At 36.9% G+C, this 27990-nt stretch overlaps 1 protein-coding gene and 1 long non-coding RNA gene across 10 annotated transcripts in view; one reads left to right on the top strand and one right to left on the bottom strand.

Moving 5' to 3' along the window:
* The window catches only part of LOC108035982 (zinc finger protein 2), a 55513-nt gene that overhangs the window by 9564 nt on the left and 17959 nt on the right, over positions 1 to 27990 (bottom strand). For 7 of the 9 annotated variants that reach the window (XR_001768817.3, XM_017111821.3, XM_044091309.2 and 4 more), the window contains 6 exons: positions 13175 to 14815; positions 11095 to 11276; positions 7913 to 9523; positions 708 to 2126; positions 424 to 644; positions 7 to 360 (listed from right to left, as the gene is read on the bottom strand). Coding sequence is in view for 8 of the 9 variants with exons in the window: in XM_017111821.3 (XP_016967310.1) it covers positions 7 to 360; positions 424 to 644; positions 708 to 2126; positions 7913 to 9523; positions 11095 to 11276; positions 13175 to 14784 (5397 nt within the window). In the remaining variant the exon portion in view is untranslated. Of the gene's footprint in view, positions 1 to 6; positions 361 to 423; positions 645 to 707; positions 2127 to 7912; positions 9524 to 11094; positions 11277 to 13174; positions 14816 to 17104; positions 17120 to 27990 lie in introns of those variants that run through there. The other 2 variants (XM_050887011.1, XM_017111823.3) reach the window with 2 other exon arrangements.
* On the top strand, positions 23508 to 24440 carry LOC127010949 (uncharacterized). Its single transcript, XR_007763905.1, has 3 exons — positions 23508 to 23709; positions 24144 to 24287; positions 24344 to 24440. It is a non-coding gene; the product is annotated as an uncharacterized LOC127010949 (long non-coding RNA).

The following is a 27990-nucleotide window of genomic DNA, read 5'->3' as shown; positions in this document are numbered from 1 at the left end:
AAGTACCTGATTGTTCGAGTTGACGTTGTGCTGAGGTTGAGCTAAAGTAGCTTTAGAAGAGTCTACCGGCAAAGCGTTTACCCCACTGGTGAGCTGAACATCAGCAAGCCCTGAAGAAGCTGCTATGGAGGACGAGGTAATGATGTTATTTTGGGCTGATGACGCGGGATCTGCATTGCTTCCGGCGGCACCGCCACCGAATACCAAAGGGGGAGCCAGGTTCATGAAGTTCAGGGACATCAGGTGATGAAATTGCATTAGATTAAGCATATCTACCGGATTTATCGGTAGTCCCGATGCAGCAGCAACGGCGCCGAACTGCTGTTGCATATTCTGAAGGTTGTGCAGATTTTGCAGACCCTGAAATAAATATTTATTAGTGTCATGACCTTTACTGGTAAAAGTTCCTTGAAACAGCCATACCTGCAGATGTTGGGAAAACTCTCCAGATAGGGACAACGCTTCGGAATGGAGGCCAACAGTTTCTGAGTTACCCTGCTGCTGCTTGAGCAGAGCTGCAAAGGTAGCCAGGTATTGCTGTTGGGCCTGAGAATCCACAGACATTGGGCTAGGTGTTGAAAGCCTTACTTCCTTGTTCTGTTGCGAGTCCAATCGAAGCGGTGACACATTTTTACCGGTAACTTCTGAAACAAATCAACAAAGGTTGATTTAATGGAGTTCCAAAATGTTGTTAGAAATATTTATACCTCTTTCTGACGCATGTGTCTCCTCTAGAGGAAGCTTGTGTGCTTCCTCAGAACTCAATGTTGGCATCTGTGGACTGCTTGACCTGCCTGATGGAGCTCTATCTTCTGAGTGCGCCTGTTCCATGTGCTTCTGAAGCGCCTGCGTACTGCGAAAGTTGCGTTGACAAATAGAGCATTTTGTGGCATCCCGCATTGTGTGGTAGAGCATGTGCGTGGTAAGCTTTTCTTGAGTTTTGAACGCCAATGAACACTGTTTGCATCGATACTTATAGACATGGCGCTCGGAGATAACTAGGCTCATGTGTGAGTCTTGGAAGTGGGTGATCATAGCTGAGATGGTTCTAAAAGTCATATGACACGGACGACTTATGTGGCTTGCTGCAAGACACAAATACTCTCCATTTTGTGAAGAGAAATGTTGGTTCTGTTGCGCATGCTGAAGCAGCTGTTCCTCGTGCTTAAAGCTTGCCTCACACTGCTGGCAGGAAAGTCCTTGCATTCCCACTGGAAGGCTTGAGTTATTTGCTGTAGTGCACTTAATTGCGTTGGCACTGGAGGGGCTCTCACTAGGTGACGGTGCTGCCTCTTCCTTCTCGGTATTAGGGTAAGGAGCTTGAGGTGCTATGCTTGGTACATCAGTGATCTCGCTTTCATTTGTCCAGGCTTTCTGATCCACTAGCAGCAAGAGCCGAGAAAGACCATCTTTGGTAACGCTGTGAACGTTTGTCAAATGGGCCTCTAGGTATATCTTTTCCCGAAAATGGTTTTCTAGGCACAGGGGACACTGTACCCCGACTTGAGTTTCCAGGACTTTTGGCGACTCTGAAGTTGAAGAAGATGTTGCCTGGTGGGTAACCTCTTTGGTATCCTCTATACCTGTCATGGGATCATCCTCTTCTTCAAGACGCTCCCGTTTAATAGCTATTGGGCCGTCACTGTCATTCGCGACCAAGTCCTTGTCTGCTTGACCGCTCTCCTGTGTCGGAGCATTAATAGCGGCACACCGATGTTGCACCGCAGCCAAAGCAGCTGCTGCAACAGCTGTTTGGAAAGCCTGCAGAGCGGCCGTGTTGGTTGGTATACTTATAAAGTCATCACTCTCAGCAGATGGGTGATCAGTCTCAATATGAGACGCCATGTCGGTTTTTGATTGAACGAAGTATTCGCAGAGATTGCACTTGAATACTGTAGTTGGAACAGGGGTACCCGAAACAAAGTTATTTAGGCCTGGAGATGCATGGTGACCCAAAGACTTGACACCCGGTGTCGCGCAACTGGAGGGAGAACTCGGTGAAAATATACTGACATCAGGAACTGCAGAGACGCATGCCGCAGATGACGCCGCAGCATAGCTGGTATCCGGAGTGGCTTCGTTGGTCACAGTAGTCGACATGTTAAAACCAGTCTCGAATGTAACATCTGAAATGTTGAAAATGTTGGTGAAAACACGAATTATAGTAAGATGTAAAGGAATTAATTACGTTGCAGCTCTGAATAAATTGTGACGCATACTATAGATCCTAGCAACATGTTTTCGTATTTCGACTAATTTCTATGTCTATTATTGTTGCCTAAAGATCCAAAAACCTTTCGAATATTGAAGTTTTAGACCAAATTTATGTGATACAAATTAAAACAAGAGAAACCTCTAATGGTCGATTAACTCGAAATAAATATACCTTCAAGTAGAGGCGGTGTTTCGATGTTTACGTTTTTATTTACTTTTCATTTACGCATTCCTCATTTTGTACAATCGTATACAAACTTGAGTTGCTTAGAAAGCTAAGAAATCGAAATCTGAAAAATAAACTTAATTATAGTTCCAAGATCACAGCTTTCAAGCAGTCAGACTGGACATCGCAAGATTGGCTCTGCTATTGATCCTTATCACTACAATTGACAGAGAAAGTACAATATTCCCGTTCCTCAGCCTTTACTTATTGACTCCACATTCGAAACGTCGATAGATATTGACAAATAAAATAAATGTTAAAAAATTCAAAAAGTTGTTCGCCTCAAACGTGAGCGATTTGTGGACGTCAGAATGGGCGTGGCAATCGGCTGAATCAAATATGGGCTTCATAAGGGCTTGATTATAGAAATACTCTCTAGCTTCAACAATGCGGCCGCGGATTTCGTATTGATAAGCAAAACGAAAAAGCGAGAGTGTCTCGACTCTTATATACCCGTTACTCAACTTAATTAATAAAAATTAATCTAAAATGTTAGGATGACCGCTATAAAAATGGAATATGCGTAAAAACTGCCCAAAAATGTACCTTACGCATACGGGCTTCGCCATAGAGCGTTAATCGCAGACTTATGAGAAAATAGAATTAATATACAGCGTTGAAAAACTATTGCCCGCCAATATTACATGCACTAATTTTCTTTACTGCCTTCTAGTGCTTTTCAACACTGGGTAAAAGATTCCCTTCCAATGAAGGACTGGAGGTCAGAATGAAGACAGGGGTAATGCAAAAAGCGAGAAGCCCCTTCCCACGCTTCTACCATTGCTTTTAAGCAATTTAAATTTTACATTAACCTAATCAGAAATAGTTTATTACAAGAAAGGCAGTTAACTTCGGCCAGCCGAAGTTTGTATACCCTTGCAGCTATAAAAAATAATCAATAATTTCATTAAATTGAATACGGAAAATTAGCGGTAAAATAATATTCAAAAATTATATCTTCGGTGTTTTTTAACTTATAATGCTTGGGAATAACATCTTTTATTTGGTTTTGAATATCGAGTTAAATTTGATCAAAATCGGACGACTATATCATATAGCTGTCATAGGAACGATCGAATAATTAATGGGATATAATGTGAAACAAATTATAGCTTTGGGGTTTTTTGACATACTGTCTGTAGTAATATTGGGAATATACATTTTTATATTTTTAAGAATTTCGAATTCAATTTAATAAAATTATTGATTATTTTTTATAACTGCAAAGGTATACAACCTTCGGCTTGCCGAAGTTAACTTCCTTTCTTGTTATTTTATGTTTTCCTACTAATTTTCCGATCGTTCCTATGGCAGCTATATGATATAGTCGTCCGATTTTGATAAAATTTAATTTGAAACTTTTGTGAAAGTTTCAGCCCGATAGCTTTAAACTGAGAGACTAGTTTGCGTAGAAACGGACGGACAGACGGACATGGCTAGATCGACTCGTCTTGTGACGCTGATCAAGAATACATATACTTTATGGGGTCGGAAACGTCTCCTTCACTGCGTTGCAAACTTCTGACTTAAATCATTATACTCTCTGCAAGGGTATAAAAATTTTGATTTAGTGTATTTGAATTATAGAGGGGGGACAAAAAAGACAAATTGTCTTAAATACACACATGCATAAATACATTGGTCCTAATGATCTTTTTTTTATCAACAGATACGACACATTTTAGTAAAATTTCTTTGTCTATCATAAAAAAAGTGGAAGTCGCAGTTTTGCGTGCTTTGTCGGGGTTTGCGTAGGCGTTGAAAAAATTTATTTTAGTGAATTGATAAGTACTGACGAGAGTTTTACATTACAGTAACATTTTTTTTAGCATTTAAAGTGTAGACTGAGTGAAACTTGTTTGCGCCAAATTTCAATAGTCTGGCTAGTGATCCTAATCAAAATATACATTCTTTTTGGGTTTAGAACCGCTTCCCTTTACTTGTTACATATTTTCCAGTGAATCTAGTATACTGTTTAACTCTTTGGGTAACGGGTATAATAAGTGGCGATATATACACAAATTAAACATGGAATAACACTTTAATCGTGTTAATGTGTTAATCTTTTTCATTTTATTTAACATTTGTACGAGTGTACATATCAAGTTGCACAAATGTGTTTTTAATTTAAATTTTTAAGCTTTTTTCTGATTTATGAAAAGCGAATGTCGCTGTAAACGTAAAAAAATAGGAAAGTGTATCTATTTAGTAGATTGTATACATTTTCGTCACTAGATTTTTACCTTGTTAAGAGGTGTTTATGTTTCACAAAAATCTTAGAATTTAAGTTTCTTTTTTGAAATTGTTAATAGTAATTTAAATGATTCTAAGACCCTAAAATGAATGTATAGTGTGGCAGTGTTGTAGGTTCTGAATAGGTTCAAATTGTAAAACGAGATTTTATTTAACAAAATGTCGCACGTAAAGGAATGTCAATCAATAGGTATACACTACAAGGCTCAGCCGAATATCGTTAATGCTGCTTTTGAGAAATATGAAAACAGTAAAAAAAAACGGCCTTAGTCTTCAAACGATGTAGTATTTCGAAATAATTCTAACGGCATATAGCACAAGTCTGAAGATTTAGTAGTACCGCTATTTCAATATAAGGTAATGTGGGCGGCATACAGATTTAAGCGATTTGGCCCTTTGTGGGCGTGGCAAACTTTTTTTTAGTTCAATCGATAGGTTATCAATACCTATCTAATACATTTAAGGAAAAAAATTGTCTAGCATGAAAACTTCGGACGGAACAGTTTTGGCCAGCTTGTGGGAGTTATAGTTGGCTTGGCAAAATGTTTTTTGGCTCAAACGATAGGAATTGACGAGACCAATACACTTCAGTTAAAATTTTGTATCCAAAACCTTTTGGTTGATGTATCACTCCTAAGAATCGGACCATTACTGTAGATTTGTATTTCTTCGTTTATATATAGTAGTCCCTTCGCACACCCTGTTTGTGCGCTTCGTCACTGACTGAACTAGACTAGACTTCTTAGTAGTAAATGAGTAGTGAGAATGAAAATAAAGTTTTATTTGTTGTCAATTACAAACACATGCACTATGTTTTATAGAGTAGAGGTACCTATACATAGTGCTCCAAAAACTATGCGAAATAATAAGATGTTCCATATAACGAGCACTACTTGGACAAATGTTAGAGACGAAGGAAAAAGATCAGCTGGCCAACGCAGAGGAGATTGCTTTTAAAATCCGCAGGCACAAGGTTCTTCAGACAGCACATATGAAGCAGGCAGGCAAAGAGTGCAGGTCTCATTTGGTCCCCATTGTCTACATTTTGCATATAGACCCGAGACACCCTACATTGGTGTAGAGTAGTATGTGCAATTATCAACATCTCAAAAGGAGTGGGCGCAGGTCCAGGTGATGGTGGCAAGGGCAAGGGCAATCTGACCTGGCTTAAAATTGATGCGGTGCGTGGTGCTGCTATGTGTGTTGCCATATATCCGCATTGCCGTAAGAAGTGGTGGCGGAGCGGCGACTGTTTGTTGTGTCTCTGCGAGGTTCATTTTTGCTGCTGGGGGTTCGGGGTTCGGTGTTCGGTGTTCGGGGACCGCTGTTCTGTGGTTAGGTGCTATGCCTGCGGTTCGGGCCTGCACGACGCCGAGCATCTGATATGGGAATCTCACACTGCGGAGTGGAGTGAATTGTTTGGTCTTTTGGACTGTGGGTATCGTACACCTATACAAGCAAAGAAAGACTATCCTGAGCCTTTGCTTGAGCTTGGCCGCAGACTGAGACTAAGACTGGTGTGGAGCAAAGTGTGCACGTCACTAATTGCAAATTCGATGGATACACATAATCGTTTTTGCATTCTTAAGTAATTTGTAATAATTTCCTTAAGGGTCAGCTTCAGCGTATAAATCTCAGAGCGCACATAAGTCGATAAAGGAAAAGAGAGGGCGAAGACGAGAGCCAAGGCAAAGAAGAATTTACGTAAACGCGACGATGATTCCGAACGTGAGGATGGGTACGAGGACGAGACCAAGCAAAGACGAAAACGATAATAATCGAAGAGCGAGGCAGAAGAAATTGAACTGAAATCAGCGCTTAATGATGAGTTACGAACGAACGAACCGTATTATACAATGCAATATGGTTATGGATTGTGGCAGGGGAGATTTTTGAAACCATGGGCAGCGTTTGTATTTATTTCCATTTGTATGCACGTAGGGATTAAAGCGTGCGTACGTATATTTTCATGTTTATACATACAATAAGAAAGCGAGCCTAAATAAATAAAATATTGTTACATCCTTCATATTAGTTTTGAAAGGTGACATAGTGACATAGAAATAGAACTGCCCGAAATTAGTGTCGAAGTTTCAGTGTAAGAATATCGTATTCTAGTCTGTATATGTTTTAAGCAATATGGCAAAAGTAACTATGTCATAAAAATCACGTTTGACTCTACCCAAGTTTGTGTTCCACCTAATCGACTTAATCGGCCCAAATTTATTGTAAATGGACAGGCAAGGGTGCATATATATTTCCACTTGTGTAGTGATTCTGATTTTCGTTTTTTTTCAATTTTAAAAAATTAAATATAAAAATATTTTGTTTTCGGCAACAATTTTTTCGTTCTTTTTTTTAATTTTTAAAAATGGTGATATGCGTGTTTACTTATTTACCAAATAGTATAGATATATAAAAAAGTTTCAGGTGAATCAAAAATTTTGTTTTCGGATCTTGGGAACTTTATGTGTGTATGAAGTAGTTCGAGACAGAATACTTTTGTTCTACGACTCCTGGAAAAACTAGTTAGTTTAGCGGAAAATAAAAAAAACAGATTTAAAAGGCTTAAAGGTTTTAAACAACTAATGCTTCTTCTTTAAGTTCTTTTTCAAAACCACTTTTTGACTATTTTCTCAAAATTTCAGCAAACGATTTCTTTTTAATTACGGGTTGGAAGGTATTGAGCGATTAAAAGAGCAATCTTTTTTCTTAAATAAGAAAAGCATTTTATTGCTTATTTGATTGACGAAAACTAACGCCCACAAACCGCCCAAATCTGTGGTGACCTCAGTTTTCATGCTAGAAAAATATTTTAGATTAAATGTATTTGTCTCATCAATACCTATCGATTGACCCATAAAAATTTTAGCCACGCCCACTCTAACTGGTCAGTGATCCTGATCAAGAATATTTATACTTTATGGGGTCGGAAACGCTTTTACCTGTTACATATTTTCTGCCGAACCTAGTATACCCTTTTACTTTACGAGTAACTATAAAAATAAAAAATTATATCTTTGGTGTTTTTTGTATGTAAAATGTATTTCTCTTTTCTCTCCTAGTTTTTGCAGCCTGTATATATTTACTTTAAAGAGCCGAAAAGCATAATACTCTTGCAAGTGTATACAAATTCTCGATTAGAAATAATCCCACTCTTTAGATATTATATAAGAACCGTATTTTAAAAATAACGTCATTAAAAGGTTTTGGACATACCTTCGTTGTCCATGGTCCACTCCGTCACTCTAAACACCTCGTTTAGTGCGGGTATTTCCTGGTTTTCACTTCGTCGCTGCAGGCAAATAAATTGTTCGATCTGCATATGCCGCATACCCTTTATATGCTGAACCATTTCATGCAGGTTCTTAGCGGTAAAGTTGCACAGCTGGCAAAGAAGCAATTTTTTGGTCGATTGCGATTGTTGATCTTCGTCCGGACAAGAGCATTGAGGATCATCTTCCAACGTACCTAGGGACTTCTTGTGCATTTGACTTTGCTGAACAATATACAGAAGGTGCTGGAATATCATTCGCATCGTGTCGTGACGCATCTGCTGTGTGTGCAAGGACAGCTTCTGAATAGAATTTGTATGGAAGTCGCAGCAGTTGCACTTCACTTGCACCACATTTGTGGCCAGCTGTTGTTGATACTGCATCTTATACTCATTACGCGATCCACCCTCCCTGATGTGGTTGATAAAGTTGAGCTTCTGCAAGTGCTTGTCTGTCTTGCTGTGCAGTTGGAAATTGGCCTTGAGATTCGTCTTGTAATTGCATAGCCTACATATATAGTTGTTATTGTGAATAACCATTATTTCGGATGAGGCGCTAGAGGATTGCCGAGATCTGTCTACGAGTAAATGTTGGTTAAGATCGTCTAAGTTGTTCGTACTGAAGCAGTCGCAGATTAGACAGCTATAGAAAGCCGTGGGCCACTTATCAGTTTTGGTCAGCGGATGTGGATCACCAGCCAGGTCTCCGGGTCCTTCATTACATTGGCTTATTCCAATTGGCATTCCGAGGGCCATGCCTACTCCTGCTCCGTGACCAATCTTTATTGGCTTGGGAGAGAAGCAAAACTGATCCGGAGTGCTTACAGGCGAACATGAGGGTGACAATTTGGAATTAGTTGACTGCTGATGTTGTTGTTGTTGGTGAAGGAGCTGGATCATAAGCGCTTGGTTATATGCGAGATCGGCCAACGCAACCTCGGGCATAAAACCACCAGAGCTTTGTCCTTGAACGTTGCCAGCGGCACCCTGTTGCTGTTGCTGCAAGAAGTTGAACGCCTGAATGTGCTTGATGTTGTTTTGCAGCACAGCCATGTTGTGGGTGTGTTTCTCGCTGGTCATGTGAATGCGTAAGTTGCGGGCCACTGAAGTTTCGTAACTGCAGATGTCGCACCGAAACGAGGGCTTTGGCTTGGAGCTGCTAGCATTGCTCCCGGTATTGGCATTAGAATTACTTGCTCCTGTGCCGGTGGTCTGTGTGTTTGTTCCCAGTGATGCGTTTCCGCTTACGTTGTTTGATCCACCGCTAGAAGCGCTGCCACTGGCACCGCTGGGTACACTGCCGGATGTAACTGCAGAAGATCCTTGGGGCGAAGAGCTGGATAGCAACAGTTTGCTAGTCGCGGCGGCAGCAGCCGCAGCCGCCACAATATTTTGAGAACTGTTTAGCTCCTGCATATTGTTCAGATGCTTATCCGATTGCATATGAATGGAAAGGTTTCCCTTAGTGGTCGTGGAGTAGTTACAGATTTCACAGCGATACGGCTTATAACCGCAGGAGTAGGATTCTCCCCGTGCCAGCCGAGGATGCTGCTGTCCTGTGCCGCAAGAAAAATGTAAATAAATAAATTTGGCAAGTGCTTTTAAAATACGATATTTTAAATTTATTTAAAAAAAAACAGTTTAAATTTTAAAAAGTTCGAGTTTGAAAAGCAATAATTTTTTTTAAATAATTACAGTCCTTTTTTTGTGAAACCCCTGGTATTCACAAACTTAAGTGGAATAAGGGATACTTATTAAAAATTGTGCCACGCACCCATTAACATCTATTATTTTCAAAACAATACCACCCTTTAATTTGATTTATGAAATGTTTCTAAATTAACTTATTGAATTTATTGAACTGCAAAACTATTTTTATTGACAGATGGACTGACCGACCTAGGTAAAAAGACTATGTTAGAGATCCTAACGAACAATATATACATATTTGTCGTAAACGCTTCCTTAAATCTACTATATAAGAATTTTTATAAGAATATTTTTAACGAAAAGAATCAGCGGAAATAACTTCAGCGATAAGACAATTACATTTTTTTGATGATACTCGGGTTTTTGATTTGAGTTATTTTAGTATTTTTCTGAGGAATACATATCTTAAGTTTCTTTGTTCCATTAATGTTAAGCAAATTACGGCTTAAGCCTGGAATATTATTTTTATACCCTTGCAGAGGGTATAATGATTTCAGTCAGAAGTTTGCAACGCAGTGATGGAGACGTTTCCGACCCCATAAAGTATATATATTTTTGATCAGCATCAGTAGACGAATCCATCTAGCCCCGTCCGTCTGTCCGTCAGTCTGTCCGTCCGTTTCTACACAAGCTAGTCTCTCAGTTTTAAAGCTATCGGGACGAAACTTTCCCAAAAATCCTATTTCTATTGCAGGTAGTATATAAGTCGGAAGCAGCCGGATCGGACAACTATAACTTATAGGTCTCATAGGAATAATCGGAAAAACAATTCTTAAAAAATTATATCTTTGGTGTTCCTTAGCATATAACCTCCTACGTTTGGAAATATCATTTTTTAATTAGTTCTGAATTTCAAAATACATTTTATCAAAATCGGACGACTATATCATATAGCTGCCATACGAACGATCGGAAAATTGGTGGGAAAATAAAATGACACAAATTATAGCGTCGGTGTTTTTTGACAAATAACCTCCTTTTCTTGGAAATATAATTTTTTAATTAGTTCTGAATTTCGACTCAAATTTAATCAAAATCGGACGACTATATCTTATTGCTGCCATAGAAACGATCGAAAAATTAGTTTCAATATATGAATATATATAACCTTCTAAGCTTGGAAATAACATTTATTTAATTTTTAAGAATTTCGAATTCAATTTAAAAAAAATCGGACTACTATAACATATAGATGTAAAAAAAATGGTCTAAAAAAAAGAATGAAATAATTTATTTTTAATATAACTGAAGTCAGCAACAATCCCTCAAAATTGCACATGGTGTTACTTAAGTTAATTATTTCTTGTTCTGAAATTTTTTTGTCATGCGGCAATATAAAATCATGTTATTTTTTAGAGTAAGTAATAAGCTAGAACATAAATAAAATTATTTTTCTTAAGACTTTATAAGCAAGTACCTGCTAGGCAATAACCGCAGGCACTCTCCCCATCAGGATGCTTCTCCCTCATGTGGATCTCCAGTGTCTCCTGGTATTTATAATGCCAATTGCATTGCGGACATTTAAGAGTCTTGCAGGAGTTGCGGGTGGACATTTGCACTCCGCTGTTTAATCGAGCCGAGTTTAAAAGCAATTCACAACTGTGGAAATCGAAAAATAAGCATAATAACAGAGTCATTATTAGATAACGCCAACAATTATAAACAAGGATAAAGATCAAGTGATGCTGGTTTGATTTAACTAGCCTTCCCATTATTTAATTTTTATATGTGATTTATGTGCTCAATTTAATCAACAAAAGTTTCTACATTCATTAGTGAGCCACCGGCACCCAACAATGTGACGGCAAAATTTTAATGATACCGAACCCACAGATACTCGCCTCGACCCAGGCGACACCATTAAATTGTGACAATTGGGACCGGGACAGAAACATTTATTAAGTGAAATCAGCACAATTGGTTTAATTTTTTTTTTGTTCACCCTCCTGCAATATTTACCACGAGTCTCTCTACAGATCATAGAAACATAACAAAGATTTCCAACAATCTGTTAATTGAAATATGCAGGCGTATAATTTACACATGAATGGGATCAATCTCGAAAAGTGGCATGGAATGGAACTTATTAATAATGACAGAGTCTTCAAATAAATTAAACAAATTTTTTTTAACATTTTCATTTTCTTTGTGCAGGTATATCAACAGAGTGTCTTTTAAGTCAGGAAACACTAGACGGTTACAACTTATTTTGCCCAGGTATGACATATTGTTCGTAACATAAAAAACTATATCTTTTTTATCTAGTTTACCAAAAAATAAGAAATCTTAAATAAAAAACTGAACTTAACTTTACAAAAGTCGTGATACACCTAAGGAGACTGGCTTCTTTCCGACCTCTTTGACATTTGTAACCAAGAAAAGTTTTAAGTTTACTTTAAAAGTAAGAAGTATGCCTATGTATTTTGGTGGTAAATGTCTCTTCAGAGGGTAAACTCCTAAAAAATAATAAAGTACTCCTATTTGATGATATCTATTACAGTGTGCCACACTTACACTACCGCCCTTTCTTTATCTTTTCGCTCTCTCTATCTTGGCTCCTGTTTTTTGGGAGCCTAACCATCAAATGATGAGAGCTCTTATCAGGTATTGAAGGGACTAATACATTTTAGTTAAAATTTTGTTTCTAGCATAAAAGCTGAAGGCTCTACTGTCTTTTGCGAATTGTGGGAGTTAGAGTGGCCGTGGCAAACTTGCGCTGAGCAGGAAGCCCAGGAATATGCATGCCAAGTCCGACTCCTTTAGCTCTTATAGTTTCCGAGATCTTAGCGTTCATACGGACAGACGAACTGATCACGACCCCCTATCCTCTTCTCTTACAGACATTCCGACGAGTACAATAACCCTTTTAGACCAAGAATACCGGGTTTTACTCTTTATAAGAGTTTCATTTCGTGCGGAATTTAGTTTTCTCTTCTACAAATGAAGGAATCAAAAAACCTCCCTTTATTTATTGACAATTAATAAAACACAAACCTTTAAGTATGTATTTGAAAATAGCCAGGTAAGCCATATTTTCCGACGACACATCGTCTGGGGAGTTAGGAGCAAACATTACTATTCAAGTGCGATGCAATCAGTGGAATCTAACTAACCGGACTGCTTCCCTTCCGAGTCCCAATAGTCATTTGCGTTTAAATGAACAGCTTGGCCTCTGGGCACGAATCATAAAACCTATTGCTGCTGTCGTTGGCCTAATGACTTATTGTTCAACAGTGGAAGGAAGTTACAAGTTCCAAGTTCAAACAGCCTTAATAATTACGCATATTAGGGCGGTGAACGACACGTAATCGCAACCCCTTCCAACAAATCAATAATTGCACCCTGTACTTGGTCGGCTGCAGGCCCTGACGACAACCCTTTACTAATCAGCCACAAGCCGCCTGCGGCAACCGTGTTCTCCAAAGCACATACATCCCCCAGCCTGGACAGAAACCCGAGCTGCTTCTTCACTATGTGGCTACTATGTGACCGCTTACCGTGCACAGTCCACTCCTTGGGGACGACCATTGATGTGCTCGGAACAGGCGCCGATTGTAAAGCTGGAAGTGGCGCTCGAAGCGTTTCCAGCGCTGGTTACCGAGGACGCACTAGGTGATATGGGCAGGCCAACACTGTTGCTGCACGGAGAACGATGTGGGATCTGCAGGGGCTGAGACTGAACATGAAGCTGGGGTAGAGATTGTGGGAGATGCTGGTGCGATGAGGGCGGCGACCTTGACCGCTGATGGATGTCAAGAAGTTCGCAGGTTTTGCAGTCTACACCAATTAGGTCTGGATGATCGGGACAATGGCTGGGAAATAAGGAACTTTGCTGCTGATGTTGCTGCAGCTGCTGTTGGAGGAACTCTGTGATCAGCTTAACCCGACTGTCATTCGATTCATTGGCGGCCAGCGCTGCTAAGGATGCGTGGAATGAATTGACTTGAGGAGGGTATGTGCCACCAGCCGCCACATGCTGCAGCTGCATAAGATCTGAGCAGGGGACATCCGATTCGTTTGTTTGAGGTGATGCAGACATAGAGCCCATTTTCATTTCGACCTCCAAAGAAGAGGAAGACGGCGGCTCTGCTCCTTGGTTACAATTGGTTGACTTATTGATACTTATATTATCAGTACTGGGTAATGAGAACTCTCCGGATGTGTATGCCGACGTAGATGAACTGGTTGAGGATACTTTTGATAGGTTATTAGTCTTTGCTGTTGCTGAGTTTAAGGAACCACATTTCACAGTAGGTTTTACTGCTACTTTAGGCGATGATAATGGGAGATATGCACTAGGTGCCGCCATTTTACTACTACTAGATTCCTGATCAGTTTCAGGGTCTTGCTCCGGGCCCTGGTCTAGAACCCGGAGCTGCTCAGCCTCCTGCTTGTTCTCTAGCTCCACCTCATCCTCATTACCGAGAACTGGATGCGGAGATGGAGTAAGAGTGGGGCAACTTCCCTCAGGGGCTATTTGAACCTTATCGGTGTCATCGCTGGTAGCACAGGCAGCATTGTTATCCAAGGGCTGTAGAAAGGATATCTGCGGCTTTTCATCCATATTTCGCTGAATAATGGCACTCGAGTACTCGCGATTAAGTAGCTGCTGGTCCAGCTCTTCCAGGTTGAGTCTGTGTTCACTGTTCGCATGCAAGCTAAAGGACTTAACGTTGCCAAAGGACAACTTGCAAATAAAGCACATTAAAATTGGTTTTTGGATTTTAAATGCTCTGATTTGATCCTGGCAAGTAGAGTTTGCATCTTGCGCGGACACAACACGAAAGGAATGTATTTTTGGACTCGATTTGTAGGAAGCTCCTCCCAAGGTTTCGACACCAGGACCAGCGTCCACATCAGCTAGTTCCTGCTCCTGTGTTTCGCTTTGATCTTGATGATATTGATGCTGGTGTTCCTTTTCGTTTTCTTCCTGTCCACGATCTTTGACCTTCAAAAGTTTTTTTACTGATGTCGAAATTGAGGCATAACAACTTTTAGCAGACCCCGATGCACTTCCATTGGCATTGTCTGTGGCAATAATGTATGCACTGCCATCGAGATTGTAAACTATTTTGCCGTTAAAAGTTTCCACATCAGAACTGGACATTGGAGAGCCGTAGTCATTACCATTATTGGAGCTAAAAAACAAGAAAAAACATTTTTATTAATTTAGAATTTTAAATTAATTGCTTTTAATCGTACAACATGTATACGATCCACTATAGTTGTCATACGTTTACGACATTTCCCTAGCACGCCACATAACGTGAAACATTAAGGTTTCACGACGAAGAAAGTTAAAAAAGTAGATTTTTACACAAATTCGATCTTTTCAATAAATACGGAATTTAAATTACCTTTCGATTAATGCCAAGAAATAAGTTTAAATTATGAGTATATTGAACTTTGGTTTTGTCAATAAACCTATGCCGACTAGTGTAGTATATCCTTTTACTATTTGCGTAACGGGCATAAAAATTAGAACGCTGTAGTCAAATGCCTCGTGACGTTTCCGACGTTTTTTCAAGAATGCGAGGCCACCTAGCGGCTTATACAGCATGTTGCATTTTTTGGTCGTTAGAGTGGGGGTGGTCAATCTATGGGCATAAAAACAGTTCATTTCTGTGTAAATTTTTATTCTGGCAGCGCACTGGGAGAGTGTGCGAAGGCAACTACCGTATAGCTGCACAATTAAACATCTGCTCTGCTTCGACTGGGGTAGTATACACCAACCGAGATATATCGCAAAACTAAAAGGAAAGCATCGATTTTAATACCCTTGCAAAGGGTATAATGATTTAAGTCAGAAGTTTGCAACGCAGTGAAGGAGACGTTTCCGACTCCATAAAGTATATATATTCTTGATCAGCGTCACTAGACGAATCGATCTAGCCATGTCCGTCTGTCCGTCAGTCTGTCTGTCCGTTTCTAGACTCTCAGTTTTAAAGCTACCAGGCTGAAACTTTCCCAAAAGTCTACTTTCTATTGCAGGTGTTATATCTTATCTTATAGGCTATATCTTATAGCCTATAGAACCAGCCGGATCGGACAACTATATCTTATAGGTCCCATAAGAACATATAACAAATTTTAATTGTTTTTAAATTTCGAATTACATTTTATCAAAATCGGATGACTATATCATATAGCTGCCATAGGAACGTTCGAAAAATTGGTGGAAAAATAATATGAAACAAATTATAGTTTACTCTTGGAAATAGCTTTTTTTAATTAGTTCTGAATTTCGATTTTAATTTTATCAAAATCGGACGAATCTCGCCGAAGCTAGCTTCTTAAAATTCAAAAAGCTTGAGAGAAATGTTTCAATTAAGATGAAAGGCCGCAAGTAGCTTTAAAGATTTATCAACATTTGGCATAGTTAACATATTGTTAAGAATATCACTTTTGTAAGTTATTATACAACAAAGACATCCACTTTTACCGGTTTTGAACAACTAAGTTTTAATTATGTATTATGGAAATAATTGAATTGTCTTTAAAAGATCTATACCTTTTTCTATGACTTTTTGGCAACCGTCAATAGCGATAGCTATTGACGATACCCTTCCATTTCAGTTACAATGTTTTCCTATCCAAAAAAAAATGAGGGGGGCAACGTTTTAATCTTTTTTTTTTAGAAATAATTATATTTAATGAAATGTACAAGCATTTTTATTCACTAAAACCTATATATACTGTTGAGCATGATCGTCGCGACGCTTTGCCTCAAAGCTGGAATACAATCGATGCCACTATCGATACCATCGACGTTTCATGCATTTTTTATGCACCGATGTTTCTTTGGCCACTATCGATAGTTTTTAATATGTCTTTATTAAGGACAAAGTGTAAGTAAAATTAGTTTTTGTCACGCATATTTCAGTTTTGTCAAATTCTAAATACAAGTTAAAGTGTATTCACGAGTATGCAAAAACATTAAAGTGTCGGCAATTTTTATGTACCCATTAAGTTTGTTGTTGTTGTTTTACTATTTTAATAACATTATCTAGCGATAAAGAGATAAGAAGAGTAAAATACAGCATAGAACAAAACCCCAGAAGAAAACGTCGCTGGTTTGAAAGAGATCTTCAAGAAGTACAGAGAAAGCAATATGTCGATATGCAACCAGATTGAATCCGACAGGATATCTGCTTAAAAATCAAATATCGTTGATAGGGTCTTGTTTTATAACAAGAACAAACCACATGATCTCTATAAATAAACATGTTGACTGTTGATTTTATGCTTTAACTGAAAAGATCGATGTTTCATCGATGTTTACGTTCAAAAACATCGATGGTCCGAAACTTTGATTACTTATCAGCTCTAAATAAGCTCGTAAGGATGTAATACTTTTACTGTTCTTTCTCAAAAACTAAATAAAATTTCTTAAGGGTTAATGAGCCATATTCTTAGTTTTGCGTTACCTTTCATATCACTATCAAATCAGATTTTTAATTCTCCGGGTATACATTTACAGAAATCGCCATCTCAAACTCTCCTGGTGCCATGACAGTAAAAATAAATTGTTAAAATAATATTAATCAATATATATTCATTATAGGAAGAGTAACAAGAAACAATTTTAATTATGCATATTATAAACCTAAAACCCAAGAAAACACCAGATGTTACCGTTGGCCAGCTACTTGAATCAATTCTTGAACAATAATGAACAATTGTCAACAAAAACGAGGAATAATGCTATAGTTAAGTGCGTCGACTATCAGATACCCGTTACTCAGTTTAAGGGAGCAAAGGGGAAAAGAAGATATTCGTTTTGACGGCTTTAAAAATGTATATACGGTTTTTATTCCATTTACATTCATCTAACAAAACGAAAAAATAATTAGAGGCTCACTTCGATAACAGCCGATAATATTAGGACATCCCGTCTTTAACTCCTCATGCTCTCAATTTTCTACGTTTTTTTCAAACTGAGAAGAACCGTTACTCGTAGAGTAAAAGGGTATACTAGATTCGTCAGATATATGTATTCTTGATTAGGATCACTAGCCGCTTTAACACCCACCAACCGCCCGTCGAAGTCGACTATAGCGTTCTTTCTTGTTATACCCTTGCAGAGGGTATGGTTATCTCAGTCAGAACGATCTGAAAATTGGTGGTAAAATAATATATAACAAATTATAGCTTTGGTGCTTTTTGACATATAACCTTCTCAGCTTGGAAATAACATTTTTTAATTAGTTCTGAATTTCGAGTTAGATTTTATCAAAATCGCATGACTATATTATATAGACAGGAACAATCGGGAAATTAGTGGGAAAATAATATGAAAAATTTATTTACTAAAATTGATTATTTCTTATAACTGCGAGGGTATACAAACTTCGGCTTGCCGAAGTTAACATCCTTTCTTGTTTTTGTTCTTAACTTTTCTGGGTGTTGGAAACCGTTAGCGAATTTGATGCTTTTCTTAGAATGGTTAATTATTTGGTTTTCATAATTCTAATTTGTAACTTACAGTTAAATAGCAGTAATTATATCAGTTCCAATTGGCCTTAACAAAATAAGCCACGAGCTTAAGTAGAGGATAGAAAAAAAGTTGATAAATAAGAGATCAAACAAGAACCTTCTACATTACATCGCCGTCTTTGTGTTTTCTTATTATTATAAGATGTCACTAGGAAAAAGCGTATTTTATTTTAAGACAAGAAAGGAAGTTAACTTCGGCAAGCAGAAGTTTGTATACCCTTGCAATTATAAAAAAAAATCAATAATTTTATTAAATTTAATTCAAAATTCTCAAAAATATAAAAATGTATATTCTCCCTATTATAAGATAATATGTCAAAAAGCCCCAAAACTATAATTTGTTTCATATTATTTTCCACCAATTTTCGGATCGTTCCTATGGCAGCTATATGATATAGTCGTCCGATTTTGATAAAATGTAATTCAATATTCAAAACCAAATAAAAAATGTTATTTCCGAGCGTAGGAGGTTAAATGTTAAAAAACACGCTATAAGATATAGTTGTCCGATCCGGCTGGTTCCGACTTATATACTACCTGCAATAGAAAATAATATTTTGAGAAAGTTTCAGCCCGATAGCTTTAAAACTAAGAGACTAGTTTTCGTAGAAACGGACGGACAGACTTACACGGCTAGATCGACTCGTCTAGTGACGCTGAACAAGAATATATATACTTTTAGGGTCGGAAACGTCTCCTTCACTGCGTTGCAAACTTCTGACTTAAATCATTATACCCTCTGCAAGGGTATAAAAAAAATTTGTGGTTATTTTCTTTAAGTGCAGTTGTAGCAGTGTGCAATTCTAAAAGTTGTTGCTTTGCTGGTGGCATTCTCACTCTCTCTCCCTTAACCCGGCTGAGTAACGGGTATCAGATGGTCGAGGCCATATTTAACAGAATTTGGCTACACAGTAATTTTATGATTTTATAGTTTGCACTGCAAACCTAAGCAACCTATTTTTAATCGGCCGTTTTGCGTGAAGAGGATTTTGCTGTCCCGTCACAACTTATATGCTTACCATACAAAATTATTGTCTCGTTTTGAATGGTGTAGGCATTAATAGAAAAGTTCACTGGCTTTTGGCTTTGCACAAAACAAAGGAAGTCAAGGTTTTCCTGCTGCCATCCCCACACCCCCGATCCGCATCCGTCCCTTCTTTGATTCGTTCGGACTATTCGCGCGTGCCTTTTTGTTGTATGTCTTTATTTCTCTGGAGTCGTCGTTATCTGTTCTTCATATTCCTCAACTGGTTTCACTCAGTCGCCTTCGCAGCCTTTGGCTTATGCTTATGTAGCCAGTACACCCACATACAAATTCCGTGATATATCAGGCACCACCATCGAGTGGCATGCGGCGCGGCCCAGCCCGGTGGTGTTTCGTTTTGATTCTGCCTGCGAGTTCGACTACAATCTTTGGCTTCGACTTTGGATTCGGCTGTGCTTTCAGTTAAGGTTACAGTTGAGTTGGTATGCAAACAACTCTTGACGTACTGAAACCAGGACCAGGTCTAAGCGCGATCAGCTCGTTTTTCCATTGCACCTTTAGCTTATAGAATAATTCTTGTTCTTTCTTTTCAGGAATGTAAATGGCCCGGTTGCAAAAGCGACTCGCGAACCAAACTTGGATAGAAGGAAGCGTTTCCGACTCCATAAAGTATATATATTCTTCAACGCTGACATCTTGGAAACTAAAAGAGCTAGAAAAGTCAGCTAGAATATTCATACTCAAGTTCTCGAAGTCGAGATCGAAGTCTTCTCGGTTTGCGAATGGCCTTTGAGAAAGTGCGCTGTCGATATGTTGTTCTTTCGGTTTAAACATCGATACGACCTCGATTTTGATATGAATTGTTATCGGTTTCAGCTTCGAATTATATATATATATATATATTTATGCCTTACGGCAAGCATTTTATTATTAAGTTTACATACATGGATGGTAATACAAATAAATAATAAACATACAATACTTTCTTTATAATTCCCAACGGGTCTTTTATGTATCTAAGGAACTTGTAATAAACTTAGGTACCAAATCAACATTTTGTTGTTGTTATTGAACATAATTATATCTCCTATTATCACAGTATTACTACGTTTTTGCTATGGACTTTATTATTATTTAAAAGAGTGAAATAAAATTTATTTATGCGACACGGTCAAATTCATGCATTTATTCAAGCCAACTTCCAAAAGCCGAAGTTTGTATACCCTTGTAATTATAAGAAATAATCAACTTTAGTAACAGCATGTTACATTTTTAAAGATTGTTGCTGGCTTCAGACATGTTAAAAAAAATTGTTTTCGTTATTTCTCGGACCGTTTCTTTGGCAGCTATATGTTTAAGTCGTCCGATTGTTTAATTCGAAATTCGAAGGAAATATAAAAATTATATTCGCAATACTATAAGACAATATGTCGAAGAACACCAAAGATATAATTTTAATACCCTTGCAGAAGGTATAATGATTTCAGTCAGAAATTTGCAACGCAGTGTATATCTTATAGCTCCCATAGGAACTATCGGGGAAAAAATAAAAAAATTATATCTACGGTTTTTTTTTAACGTATAACCTTCTAAGCTTGGAAATACCATATTTTTATTTCTGAATTTCGAATTAAATTTGATCAAAATCGGACGACTATATCATATAGCTCCCATAGGAACAATCGGAAAATTAGTGGTAAAATAATATTGAAAAATTATATCTTCGGTGTTTTTTAACTTATAACCTTCTACGATTGGAAATAACATTTTTTATTGGGTTTTGAATTTCGAATAAAATTTTATCAAAATCGGACGACTATATCATATAGCTGTCATAGGAACGAACGGATAATTGATGGGAAGTAATATGAAACAAATTGTAGCTTTGGGGCTTTTTAACATATTAGTATATAAATTAATATTTTTATATTTTTAATAATTTCGAATTAAATTTAATAAAATTATTGATTATTTTTTACAACTACAAGGGTATATAAACTTCGGCTTACCGAAGTTAACTTCCTTTCTTGTTTTTTTTAATCTCACTGAAACCACTGCACTGATGTCACTGCAAGGGTATACAAACTCCGGCTTGCCGAAGCTAACTTCCTGTTTTGCTTCTAATTATTTTTCCACCAATTTATCGATCGTTTCTATGGCAGCTATATGATATGGTTGCCATAGGAAATAACGGATAAAAAATTAAAAAAATTATATCTTCGGTGTTTTTAACGTATAACCTTTTAAGCTTGGAAATAACATTTTTTTATTTCTGAATTTCGAATAAAATTTTATTAAAATCGGACAACTATATCATATAGCTGTTATAGGAACGATCGGAAATTTGGTGGGAAAATAATATGAAACAAATAATAGCTTTGGGGCTTTTTGACATATTATCTTATAATATTGGAAATATCATTTTTTATATTTTTAAGAATTTCGAGTTCAATTTAATAAAAAGCGGACTACTCTAACATATAGATGTCAAAACAATGGTCTAAAAAAAGAATGAAATAATTTATTTTCAATATCACTGAAGTCAGTAACAATCCTTAAAAATTTCACATAATGTTACTAAAGTTGATTTTTTCTTATAACTTCAAGGGTATACAAACTTCGGCTTGCCGAAGTTAACTTCCTTTCTTGTATAATTAGTTTCGAATTTAATTCATTTCATTCATTAATTAATTTAATCGGACGACTTTTTCATATAGCTGTCATAGGACCGATCGGATAATTGGTGGGAAATAATGTGAAACAAATTATAGCTTTGGGGCTTATTGACATATTATCTTATAATATTGGGAATACGAGGTGTGTTCAAAAAGTAAGGTGACTTTGTATTTTCAAGAAAAACTATTAATTTATTTATCAATATTAATGTTGTCCTCTTCAAAGTAATCCCCCTCGGCGCATAACTTCCAGATGATACTGTTTATTGGCCGTACGACCATATGGTAAGAACTCCTGACGCACCACGCCATGGTAATCGAAGAATACAGTGATCAAAACATTGACATTTGATCGAACTTTTTTCGGTCTTGGCTCACCATTGTGACGATTGGGCTTTGGTTTCGATATCATAACCATATACCCATAATTCTTCATCAGTTATGACTTTTTGAGTAAATCTGGGTCGTCGTTGACGTCATCCAACAGCTCTTTAGCGATGCTCATGCGACGGTTCTTTTGGTCAAAACTCAGCAATTTTGGAACAAACTTCGCTGACACACGACTCATGCCCAAAACGTTTGAAAAAATTTCATGGCAGGAGCCAAGCGATATACCGTCATCTTCAGCAACTTCTCTAATAGTGATTCGACGATTTTCATCAGTTGTTGACGTGCTTGAGGGTCCAGAGCGAGGCTCATCATTGGCATCTTCCCGGCCATCTTGGAAGAGTTTGTACCACTTGTAAACATTTTTTTTACTCAGAACAGTTTTACCGTATGCCACTGCCAACATTTCAAGTGTTTCGGAGCACTTATTTTTATTTTTTACACAAAATTTAATGCAAATCCTTTCATCCATATTTTTCGATAGCAAAATCGCTGAGCACGCAAAACAACTTGTTACCTTTACGCCTCTCACAACTAAACAAAAAAGGGGATTCAATTGAAACTTGGTACAGATGTTAGGGAAGAGTGTACCAACATAACAAAACAAAAAAATCGATTATGAAAAATATGTTGCCCGCGAAATTTGAAGAGTCACCTTACTTTTTGAACACACCTCGTATAAATTTTTATATTTTTGAGAATTTCAAATTCAGTTTAATAAAATTATGGATTATTTTTTATAACTGCAAGGCTATACAAACTTCGGCTTGCCGAAGCTAACTTCCTTTCTTGTTTTTAATTTCAATTTAGATATAAAAGAAATCCATTAAGTTTACGAGAATTAGAGTTTTGCTATTGTGAACTACTTGAATAATTATTGAAACAAAATCAATGAATCTTTGATCGTCTGAGCTATGATTCCAAGGGCACAGTCAAAAATAAAGCTCTAGCTTTAAGCCGATTTTAAACTATAGTCCGGCTGGGCTCTACCGTGGGACCACAAGAAGGAGGTTCAGAATACATGTTCCACAGGAACCCGCAAATGAAAGAAAAAATAAGATTACAGGATTACAGGACAAAGGACAAAGGAAGAATGCAACATTCTTAGTTTATTAACTGGAAACGCTTTTAACAATTTCAATTTTGCATATTGATAAACATATTGTATTCGCATTTGTATTGTAGATCATAACATAATAATACAGTTCTAAGAATATTTGACAGTTAAAATCAATTTCTGACAACAATGTATTACAAAAATTTTAGTTTTACCTGTTTCTATCTCACTACATTTCTCTCTTGTTATTATCATCACCAGCCAACCGTCTTTATTCATACATATATTCGTATGTGCACAGGCTAGTTTTCTTCACAGTTTATTCGAGGCAACTATTAACGTCATACATACATGTTTAGATATAAACGTATCAACAATTTCGTACTTTTGAAAGCATTTGCATGCAAAAGCAGAAGCGATTTAATGGGCCCAGTAAGTATGAGTGAGTGAGTTCACAATTGCTGGAGGCTTTCCACACTACAACGAATATGACATGTGTTAGTGCTGTGTGTACTCGTGTGCAATTGCACGCACACACAATGTTTAAGTTGTCATCAGAGCCAGAGTTACCATTAAAAAGGTATAATGCAGTTGGGAAAACGCATTTCAGATAATTGTCCAGTCGAGCTGCGCTCGGTAATTACTTGGTTTTCATGTTAGTGTTCTATTTTACCTTTGTTGTCATCGTAGTAATTTTTAGTTAGTCAAGTCTTCGACGAATCGCACGGAACGCCTAATAAGCAATAAACTCTATTTTTGTACAGTTTTCAGCAGATTTTGAGTTCCTTAAATTAAAACGCGCTGATTTATTAATACGATTTGGCTTAAACTTTTATTTTCAAATAAAGACGAAATTAAACTTTTAGTAAGAAGCTCAACACACACAAAATTGCGTCAAAATCGGTGAAGCGCTCTGTAGCTGTACGAAACCAAAGATTTCAAAGCGTTATGGATGGGATAGGAGTGGAAGGGTGAGGAAAGATACAATCACCAAGTACAATACACAATCGGTATGTCTGTGATTGTGTTCACTTTTTTTTACTGAGAAATCGTCTTTTGTTCTCAGAGATCCAGCATAAAAAGTTGCGAATATAAAACAAAAGTGTCACTTGCCGAGGGTCTGGAGGTACCAGGCGATGTCCGAGGTTGAGCTTGCATTGTTATTCCCTTTGTCGTTGGCTTGGCTTGTGTTGATTCGTTTTTAGGAGTATTTATTCATGTATGTTTGTATATGTGGCCATTTGATTCTGCCGGAGCCCTACAATCATTCATTTCGGTAAGATCAATGAATCGATACGATATACCTGGGGAGGCAGAAAACTGCGACAAAAAGAAATCCAGAAGGCAAAAGCTGAGAGGTATGAGTTCCCGGGATCGAAACGAGATCAAAAAGTTTCAGTTGATGAACTGTTTTCAAAATGTACGAAAGGAGTACGGAAAGAAACCAATAAATTTACTTTTTAGCCTTCATTAAAATTGTCGCCGATTGTTTTCCAGCATGAATATGTTAATTGCAAGATCAGCAAACATACATACATATATTTGTATGCAAGAAAAAAATCCCACTTAGCAAGGAATCAACTGCCGCTCAAAATTTTGAAAAAGTATACTCATACCAAATTTTTTAGGTCTTTGATAATATAACAAAATATTGATATATTTATGTTTTTTTTCATAAACATACATTTTTATCATGATTTTGTAACCGTTATAATTAAAAAAAATGGGTTTCAGTTACTTACTAAGTTAATTCTACTCTGCGTGGAAAAGAGGTTGTTGTAATTTTAGAGAAAAGTTTGAAATAAAGTGAAGAAGACGTTTCTGACCATATAAAGTTTATTTCGTCTGAATAATGTTGCATACACAGTTCAAAATCCAGCGATCTACCCCAAGCAAAGGTTTATATTCCTTACCTTCCGTAGGAACGATTGCCTTAAAATGGAATAATTTTGATGTTTTTATGACTTTTAAAATTTATTTTTTCATGCTTACCCTGATCAGGGTTAAGTGAGTCCCGATCACTTATACACGATTCCTAGGTTTTAAAGAAATTTTAGTAGTCAATTTCAGTACCAATTTTTATACCCTTGCAGAGGGTATAATGATTTCAGTCAGAAGTTTGCAACGCAGTGAAGGAGACGAGTCGATCTATCCATGTTCGTCTGTCCGTCCGTCTGTCCGTCCGTTTCTACGCAAACAAGTCTATCAGTTTTAAAACAATCGTGCTGAAACTTTCCCAAAAGTCTTATTTCTAGTGCAGGTAGAATATAAGTCGGAACCAGCCGGATCGAACAACTATATCTTATAGCTCCCATAGGAACTATCGGGGAAAAAATAAGAAAAAAATTATATCTTCGGTGTTTTTTAACAAATATCAAAATCGGACGACTATATCATATAGGTGTCATAGGAACAATCCGGAAATTAGTGGGAAAATAAAATATAACAAATTATAGTTTTGCAGCTTTTTGACATATAACCTTCTAAGCTTGGAAATAACATTTTTTAAATTTTTAAGAATTTCGAATTCAATTTAATAAAAATCGGAATAGTCTAACATATAGATGTTTGGCTTGCCGAAGCTAACTTCCTTTCTTATTTGACATATTATTTTATCATATTGGGAATATCATTTTGTATATTTATAAGAATTTTTAATTAAATTTAACAAAAGTCGGTCGGCTTAAAAATATAGCTGTAATAGAAATAATAAAAAAAGTGTTTTTAGTATCTCTGAAGCGAGCAACAATCCTTAAAAATTAAATGATGTTACCAACGTTGATTATTTCTTATAAGTGCAAGGGTATACAAGCTTCGGCTTACCGAAGTTAACTTTCTTTCTCGTTTTAAACTTATAAATGCTAATCGCTCAAATTCTGAAACAAGTTAACATTCAACTTGTCAACTTAGGAACATTTGCGCTTTTAAATTGAGTTCCACCTTAAAAAAGGGTAATTTTAGGTTTTAATTCCATTTGTATACCCGTTGCTCATACAGTAAATGGGTATACTAGATTCGTTGGAAAGTATGTAAAAGGCAGAAGGAAGCGTTTCCGACACTATAAAATATATATAAGTCTGCCCGTGTGTCCGCCCGTCCGTAAGTATGCTGAGATCTCGAAAACTATAAAAGCAAGAGGAGTAGAACGTGGCATGCAGATTTCTGGAAGAGAATATTTATTCCCAGGTTGGAAATTTAAGGTCACATTTTCTCTAGTTGAGAATTTTGTAATCACTTCAAGTACTTCTTGAGTACAGTCCACGCAGCGACGAAGCGCACAAGGGGGTCTGCGAAGACGATTACTATATAAACCCAAAGAAATGAACATCGACCGAGTTACGAGTGATACATCAATCGAAATATATTAAAAAAAAACTAAAAGGACTGCATACCAAGACTTTAAGAAAATCGATTGGTTTGGGAGAAGGAGCTGTGAAAAAGTAAAAGTGAAAATTTGGATATTTGATCTGTTACGGCCGGTGGGGATTTGCACCCCCGCTTTTCACCTAAATGTATTCTCACATTAAATACGCGTATGACACCTCAACTGTCAAAATCAAATTCTCTGTTCATAAGTAATATGCAAAACACGATTTTGAGAGTCTTCTAAAAATAAAAAATTAATTCTCTTTGTCCCAAGATGATGTTTTATGATCCAAGATATTTAGACGGTGTTAAATAACTCAGTATAAGAAACACTTGTTCTACCACGTTTAGAAAATCTAGCTAGTTTGGCGAGAAAACATCTAAAAATAGGCCGATTTTGTAAACTTGTTGTTCTTGTAAACTACTAAAGCTATGGGCTTGTGCTATAAGTCCTTTGAAAGGTATTTCGAAATACTATTTACTTCTTTCAAACTTAATTTGTCTAAATACCACTGTTTAAAAATTATGGGCAAAAGTTGTTTATTCTGATTCTTTTAAACTTTTTTTCTGATTGCTTAAAAACGGCTCAAACACACTTCCCAGTTCAGACGCTGCCTGAGTATTAAACTTTTTTGTGCGGATCTAAACTCAATTTGACGTCCCTGGAAATTTTAGATAATGTTAAACAGCTTTATATAAGAATATTTAGTTCAACCACTTTTTGAAAAAATCGCTTGTTTGGCGGGAAAACAGCTATACACAGCTCGAATTAACACACCCTTAACTTGCGAACTACTAAAGCTACATGCAGTATATGTCGTTATAAAGGTATTGAAATACTAACATGATTAGTCCCAACATGATTTGTCTAAATACCATCGTTTCAGGAATATGGCTGCTTTTTAACTTTTTTTTCTGTTTCTCAAAAACGGCAAAACGATTTTGTGCTAAACCTTAAAGTATATACCATTTTAATAATACCGTTCTAAAATTTGTATTGAACAAAAGTCGCCACATGTACTAGTTCAGAATCATAACACTGCCTTAGAATTCTACAATTTTTGTGTTTTAAGAACAACCTTTACGACGAAAATGTAATATAAATGAAATAAATAAAAAAATTCTGATATCAAATTTTGTGCCGAAAAAAGCTTGTACATTTTACTAAATGAATGCACTTTTTGAAAAGTTTTCTTACATACATTTTTATTTTGGAAAATCTTCTAAAATTTTGTTTTTGGGAGAACTGTTGAACGGGTCGTCGGATTTAAACAACAAGGTATCATTCGACGCGTATTTAAAAAAAAAAGTAGATTAATAACCGCGGCCCAACAAATACAATTTTCT

The sequence above is a fragment of the Drosophila biarmipes genome, chromosome 4 (genome assembly GCF_025231255.1).
Source record: "Drosophila biarmipes strain raj3 chromosome 4, RU_DBia_V1.1, whole genome shotgun sequence".
Lineage (NCBI taxonomy): Eukaryota > Metazoa > Arthropoda > Insecta > Diptera > Drosophilidae > Drosophila > Drosophila biarmipes.
The sequence above is the reverse complement of the archived record's forward strand: the minus strand, read 5'-3'. Positions and strand labels throughout refer to the sequence as shown.